Below are 8,330 nucleotides of genomic sequence, written 5' to 3'. Positions count from 1 at the left end.
ACCTTTATTAATTATAAATTTTTCTTTTACATTAAGAAAAATATGTGAAGAAATTAGGTAAAAAAAAATGTAAATACAACCTTAAAAACTCTAAAAAAAATGGTATTTTGGCGCATTGAGAGAATCTAAAGAACGGGGGTGCGGCCTTATGTGAAGACACGATTTTTGGGTGCGTGGGCGCAAATCTACAAAGTGGGTCCCAGATCACGAGATACCTACCTGGAAAGCAGGTATTGTAGGGACCCACCAAAGAGGGGATCATCTTCGTCTTTTAGAATTGGGCGGTTGCATGCACACATAAATAGGCCAAATCAAGGAAAAAAATATATTAAAAAAGCAGCAAAAATTCAAAATGTGCGGGCCATATGGCAATGGTAATGATCATAGTTGATGCTGGTAGGTCCCACTTCTGCCACCGTCCTATAATCCTCGTTGGCTTTTGTTTGGTGCCACGCGTACACCATCAAATTCAATCTCAAAAGTGAAAAGTTTTCAGAAACCCTAAAAAATACCAAATCATATTAATTTGACCACATAACAGAAAAGGTAAATGCCTCTTTTTTTTTTTCATCAAGTTAATGCCGATTACATTTTAATTTTAAAATTTCATGAATTTAAAAATAATTTTAGTGATATTAAACTAAAGTATTAATAATAAAATCGCGTCCTCTATTCAAAAATAATAATTATATTTATTTTTTTATTTTATTTAAAATTATTTATCATATTAAAAAAATTAAAGAGAATTAATTTTTTTTAATTTTATTTTTTATCTTTATAAAATATAATAAATATTTATATAATTTTTTAGAATTAATACTATCACTCTTCTTAATTAACTCAGCTATTTTTTTATTGATATTTATTTCTTCAAATTTTTAAAAAAAAATAATTAAATAAATTATTAATATTTTTTATAAAAATAAAATTATATAATCATTTCTATAATCATCGTAAAAACTCTAAATATGTCTATTATTTATAAAGAGAGGAGTAAAGAATTTTAATCAAGTAATATTAAAATATTTTTAAAATTATAAAATCTTAAATTTAAATTTTAATTAAAATTAATTATATAGAAAATAAAATTTATTTAATATCTTTGTTTTAATAAAATTAATTAATTTTTATATTTTTTTCGTTTATTTTTTAATGCTTCTATTCATTTTTTGGCTATTAATTTAAATTTTGTTCAATTTTTATAATTTAAAAAAGTAGTTATATAAATTTTTATTTTTAAATTTTAAACTATTTAATTTTTATAATAGTATTTTTTTTAATCTTTTAAATATTTTGACTAATAAAAAAATTTTATCTAAATTCAATGAAGGGATTAAAGTAGATGGAATGAAGGGATTAAAGGAGATGGAATAAAAATATAGAGACAAACTAATATATTTTTTAAAATAAAAATATTAAATATTTAATTTTTTCAAAATAGATAAATTAAATAATAATTTTTTATTATTAATAATGAATATAAATTTTTTTATTTAAATCTAATTTAATTTAAATTTAAAATATAAAATATATATTAAAACTTACTTATTAAATATATAAATTTATTTATTTACTTTTTAAATTTATAGTATATCAATTTAAATAAGAATTTTCCATTAAATACAGTAGTAAATTGACTCTAGAGGCTCTCCAATGACAAGTGGAAAATGGAATTTTTGTGCCCAAAAAAATACTTTGCATGTGATCATGTAATTATTAATCTGAGCTCTGCTCTGAAGTATTGTCGTGAATCCTTTTTTTTTTTTAAGGTTTATTCGTAGGGAAAAGCTAATTAAAACACAATGTTATTTTACTTGAAACTTAATAAAAATAAAATAAAAAAGTACCAAAAAAATGAAAAAGTAAAACAGTAAATCAAATAGAAATCCTAGAACATGTATGCATCATAGTGGGTCAACAGTTAGGTAATAGAAAATTAGAAACCCACTCAACGAGAAATATGATGCTGATGTGTGAATTGCCTTCCACCAAATTGCATCATCATTCGTTGTGTTTCAGGTTTTTTTCCCTTTTAATGTTTTTATAAAAAATAATACATTACTTAATAGCTAATCAAATTAAATTAATACGTCTTATTACATCATTTAGTAATTAAGACTTCGTTTATTCTAAAATATATATATATAGAAAATATTTTTTATAAAAATATTTTTTAAAAATAATATTTTTTATGAAAATATTTTTTATTATTTAATTACAATGTTAATTAATAGTATATATATATATATTTGGGTTCTATTTGTTTTATAAAATTTTTTTAAAAAAAATATTTCTCATTTTTTAGTGTTTGGGATACTTAAAAAAATTATTTAACAGAAAATATTTATCTAATCAAAGTAAAAATTAAGTTATTTTTAAGAAAAATGATTTCTATTTTTTAAAAAAGAAAGTCATTTTTTATTTTCTAAACTTTGATGATCTTATTAAAATGTGAGTACACTTATACGTATATATGTATCATTAATTTAACGTTATAAAAATATTTTTCATGATAAATATTTTTCATATATAAATTATTTTTCATAAAATAGGCGAAGTCTTAATATATATATATATGTTTTCACATTTTAATAAAATTATCAAAATTTAAAAAATAAAAAATGACTTCCTTCTTTTTAAAAAAGAAAGTCATTTTCCTTAAAAATAATTTAATTTTTTTTTAATTAAAAAAATTATTTTTCATTAACTAATTTTCCTGAGTGCCCAAATGCTAGAAAATACAGAAAATATTTTTCAAAAAAATATTTTCGTAAAACAAACGTAGCCTAAATTTATAATATCTTCACTTCATCATAGAGGTGAGCACTATTCGATTTAAACCGAATAAATCAAACCAAACCGTTCTAATTTAGTAATTTAATTCAATTTTTATGGTAATTTGGTTCAATTTGATTTTAGGTTTTAAGAATTTCAATTATTTCGATTTGGTTTTAAAAAAAATAGTTAAATTGAACTGAATCAAATTGCTTTATTGGTTTTTAAATTGCTTTATTTTTATATGTAATTTATGTATTATATGTATTTTTATATTTATAAATTATTTAATTTAATTGATTAATAGTTATTAGGTTCAAATTAAGGTTAAAATCAGATTAAATAACTTAAAAATTAAGTCTAAATAAAAAAAAATCAAAGCTCAAAAACTGATCGATTCAAACCGAACTGAATCAAATTAGGACGATTCGGTTTAATTTTTTTACATTTCGATTTAATTTAATTTTTAAAATATAATAATTTAATTAATTCGATTTTAACAATTCAATTAAGCTTAATTCGATTTAAACCGAACAGTCAACCCTACTCCATCATACAAATTAAAATATATCGCCATCTCTAAATTAATAAATAATATTTAAATACATCTTTTGGCAAGAAATGCTCAAGTGCTTAAATTGATGTCTTCTCTGCTTCATATTCACCGATTTTTGTGATATTCAATTCAATTTAATTCTGTCAAAAGAATTTAGTTTAAATTAACTTACAAAAAAAAGTATGTTTGAAATAATTTTAAAATAATAGAATTATTTAAATTCTGTTATTTGAAAGATAGTGGAATGAATTTAATATTTATTTATTTCATATTTTACCCTTATACATATGTATATATAAAAGTAGCAATACTCTGAGTATTAAAAGAATTTTATTTCTTTGAAAATAAAATTTTTAATTAAAAGAACTAAATTCTAATAATTTTGAACCTTTCAAACCTAAAAATTGATAAAAAAAAAAAAAAACAATTTAATTCAATTGAAATTTTTTTATTTGTATACCTTTTAAACACACCCGTAATACAATCATGACTCTTCGACTCTGCCTGAGGACAAATATTGATAATCGAAGTAGAAATTTTCAAGCTTGTAATAAATATTATTGATTAGACACATTAAATTTTCTTATTCTCAAAAATGTTATCTTTGTGTACATTTTACGATTTATAAAAAAATAATCATTTCATGAATCATTAATTATATTTTTCAAATATTAAATCTGAATTTGACTCTAGGAAGTGCAGTAGGACTTGTACCGCACTGGCTTGTTAGTTTAATTACTAATTTTTTTTTTTAAGAAAAAGGAAATTAGCAAGATTACAGATGTACAAGTACAACTAGACACATACACTTATATATGTCCTGTGTCAGAATGACAACTGCAAAGATTCTCCACAGTTTCACTCCTCTCATTCTTATGAACTAAGCTATGCATTTCACATCTCTATAAATAGCTCTCATATCGATCATCTCTTCACTTCACTCCCTAGCATTCTTCCTCTCCTTAAAACCATCTCTATATATTCTTTCAAGCTTACACACATCCTTCATTTTTGCTTTCCAAATGGCCAGTGTTGAGGTATATATCTCAGCTCAACTACCAATTCTCTTATGTATATATGTTATTAAATCAGTCTTTCCTTAGCATTGATCTTACTCACTGTTTGTAGTAAAATGGTTCTCCTCTTCTTTTAGTTATGCTGATGGTCAATTTCTTCTTCTGGATGGAAGGATCTATCCATGTGTGATACAGAAAATGATTTTATTTATTTTAAACAGCTTTTTATTTATTCATTTCACCCAGATCGAGTCTCTAACTAGAGATCTCATCACAATCCTGTTGTAGATGAATCACACAGTTCTTTCTGTCATTTGTTGCTGATATAGAACTGATGGCAACTAACATAGTTTCATGATCTTTTCAAAAACCCACTATTGATTTTACTGAATCTTTTTTCAATATGTCTCTGCATGGTATTATAAGTTTAGGTATTTGGATCGTGTTCTTATCTTGGACAAATGGATTGAAAGTTGATGATTCACGAAAAGATTAATCTAATCTAGTTACTAGTATTTGATTATTTACCGGGAAAATGATTCGATGTGGGTTCTTGCAGGTTGAATCAGCTGCAACAGCATTGCCAAAGAATGAGACACCTGAGGTGACCAAGGCTGAGGAGACGAAGACCGAAGAACCTGCAGCACCACCTGCCTCTGAGCAAGAAACCGCCGATGCTACACCTGAAAAAGAGGAACCTACAGCTGCTCCCGCAGAACCGGAAGCTCCAGCTCCTGAAACCGAGAAGGCTGAAGAAGTAGAAAAGATTGAGAAGACCGAGGAGCCTGCACCAGAAGCAGATCAAACCACTCCAGAGGAAAAGCCAGCTGAGCCTGAGCCTGTTGCAGAGGAGGAGCCCAAACATGAGACCAAAGAGACTGAAACAGAGGCACCTGCAGCTCCTGCAGAGGGAGAGAAGCCAGCTGAAGAAGAGAAGCCAATTACTGAAGCAGCAGAGACAGCCACCACAGAAGTTCCGGTGGAAAAAACAGAGGAATAAATAGGTCTATTATGCATATCAAAGAAAGGGGGGGATCGAGTTCCTGTTATTTATTATATTTTCTTTATTAATTTATGATTATGATTATTAAGGATCGATTTGGATGGTTTTGGAGAATAGAACCTAGAGTCAGTCTTTGAGCAAAAACTGGGATCCATCTATGTCGATCAGGGCACTTGCCAGAGATGAGTTACTGTGAAGTCTACATGGATTATGGTATGTAGATGGTTAGTGATATTTATGGTGTGATGTGATGATGTGATTTGTTGTTTTGATAATAATGATGTCTCTTGCCAATTAGTGTTTGTGCTTTCAAATAAGTGTGTATTAGGTTTATAATTTCGGTTTATTATTTTATTAAAATAATATAAATTATAAATTCTCTTTTTGTTATATATTAATACCAAATTAAACTATTAAGTTAAAGGCTTCATTTAAAATGACTACATATCCCAATGATACTTAATATTATATAATTTTAATGCACATTAATCAATGCACTTATCGTCATTGATGTTTATTTAATAATATATTCTCTCCGTTCTAAAAAAAAGTCTATATTTTTTTTCTTAGAATTATAGTCTCTTTTTCTGTTTTAAAAATATAAATATTTTTTTAAGCTTATAATTAAACCCTAATATAATTACACTTTGTAATAATTAATATTTTTATTTTTTTAGAGAGTAAAGTGTAATAAATAATTTATTTATTATCAATTTTGATTGTAATATAAAAAACTAATAAAATTTATTATTAATTTTTTATTATTTTAATTTATAATGTTATTTTAATCTCTTTATATTTTAATTTTGTAAATCACGACCTATCAAAAAAGACCAAATTGATGTTCTAGCCAATAATAATAATTTTTTATATTTATCATGTATTTAATTCAATTCAAGTAATATTACTCTAATAAATAACTCTAATTAGGGGCTTATAAGAAAAAAAATGTAAAAAAAATTAATTAAATCATAATAACCGAAACTCTTAATCCATATGCAAAAAACAAGATGGATTATTTTTTTGAAATAAAGGGAGTAATAAATATGGGTTAAAACCCTATTCTTGAGAATGCAAATAAAGAGATTGTTTTTCTCTGAAAGAGATGATAATTCTTCTGAAGAGTCAAAGTGTAACTTTGAAAAATTGAAATTTCTAAATATTAATACTCTTCAGCCTTACTTCTTTGCAGAATTTATATTCCTTTTGCTCTATCATTCATATTTAGAAGGTTTATATTGTTTAACCATCAACTACTCTTTTTCTTTTTCACAATGACTCTGACGGAGAATAGCATTGAATTGAATCAACCTACTTTTTTAATGTGACTAATGGCTGTAGCCACTTTTGCTTCTCAGCTATGTGAGATGCACCTATTTGGGCATTACTACTGCCAAACCAATGTGACAACCGACTATCAAATCAATGCAACTCTGGTTGGATAATTTCTTTATGGAATCCTGCAATAGTAATAGAAAACATAACATAAATGAACACTTTTATTGTTAAAAAAAAAGAAAAAAAGGAACAAGACCTGCTGATTCTTGGCTGAAAGATAGAAACAAAGCTTTGGGAATTGCTGGAATCAAGGTGAGGCGAGATCAAGACATTAAAGAGAATGGCCCTGTGATGCTAATTGAGTCTGCAAATTGAAATACATAGGACCCACTTGAGTGCATGTAGGTCCACGGAAAAGGGCATTGCTTATTGGGCCCCATAGATTACTATGTCCAACCAGATAACATAAAAGAAATCATACAAAACTTCGAGCCACGTTAGGTTTGGTTAGCAATTGGAAATAAGAATCTGAATCTAAGGCTACGGTTGATTGAATTTTTATGTTCTATATGTTTTATTTTTAAAAAAAAATAGAATTCAATTTCAAGAACTTAAATTAGTTATAATTAAAATCAATTCCTATCAAATTTAATATAATTTAAAATAAATACTACTAAATTAACTTAACGATATTTTTTGTTTAAAATACGCATATCAAAATATTTTTTTTCTTAATCCTCAGCCTTTTACTTATTTTACATTCTTATTAATTTCTCATACTTAATCACCTTCTATTCTGTAAAATAAATGAATAAAAAAAAATATCTTTCACAATAAAAGAAGCAGTTAGCCATTACAAAGCTTTGCATGTCATTTCTTCCTTAACTAATATATTTCTCTTATTTAACAAAAAAAAAAAAGTTGTGCAATACATATCATCATAAAAATTATTAGTTACCATGGATAACTATATAACATATTTTATATTTTTATACTAACTTTTAGTACTTTTTAATATCTAAATTTATTATGCACTTAACAATAACATTATTTATATTGTTCTGTAATCTCCTATGTTATAGAGATATGAATTTATTTTGTATTTTTTAACATATTGTTAATTGATTTATGTGTTTGTTAATTGATTTATAAATCTCTACATTTTAATGAAATTAACTATTTAATTCTTCTATTTTGAAATATAAGCTATTTAATCCCTTATTTTTTTAGCTTGTGAGCTATTTAATCTCTGCCATTATTTAAAATAAATTTGCTCCCAACTCAACTATTTCATTCCTGTAATTTAAATAATATAACTCATTAGTCCCCAAAATTTTATTAATTTAATAGTATAACTATTCTCTTTACTTTTACTAACTTGACTAATAAAAAGGTTGCTTTAAAATAATGACAAAAATTAAAAAAAATTGAACTACTAAATAATATATTTTTTAAAATAGAGTGACTAATTAATTAATTCTATTAAAGTACAAGTAACTAGTAATTTTTTTTTCATAATTTTTAGTTTTATAGAAGTTAAGAAAGTAAGAACAAATGAATTTCAATTATAAAATTATATCAAACATGAATTATATCTAAGTAATATCCTGTTTGATTTAATTTTATGGTAAAATTCATTTTATTTGCAAATGACATGATAGAATTTATTTACAAATGAATTTCTTTGTTTGGTATATTTTAT

At 24.8% G+C, this 8,330-nt stretch overlaps 1 protein-coding gene across 1 annotated transcript; it reads left to right on the top strand.

Annotated features, from left to right (window-relative positions):
* Positions 1-4,099: 4,099 nt before the first annotated feature.
* Positions 4,100-5,755, top strand: LOC110635644 (major latex allergen Hev b 5). The gene is given in 2 exon segments (NM_001405317.1): positions 4,100-4,368; positions 4,907-5,755. Coding segments are annotated over 2 exon segments (456 nt in total). The 5' UTR covers positions 4,100-4,353; the 3' UTR covers positions 5,348-5,755.
* Positions 5,756-8,330: the final 2,575 nt, after the last annotated feature.

The sequence above is a fragment of the Hevea brasiliensis genome, chromosome 5 (genome assembly GCF_030052815.1).
Source record: "Hevea brasiliensis isolate MT/VB/25A 57/8 chromosome 5, ASM3005281v1, whole genome shotgun sequence".
NCBI classification, from domain to species: Eukaryota; Viridiplantae; Streptophyta; class Magnoliopsida; order Malpighiales; family Euphorbiaceae; genus Hevea; species Hevea brasiliensis.
The sequence above is the reverse complement of the archived record's forward strand: the minus strand, read 5'-3'. Positions and strand labels throughout refer to the sequence as shown.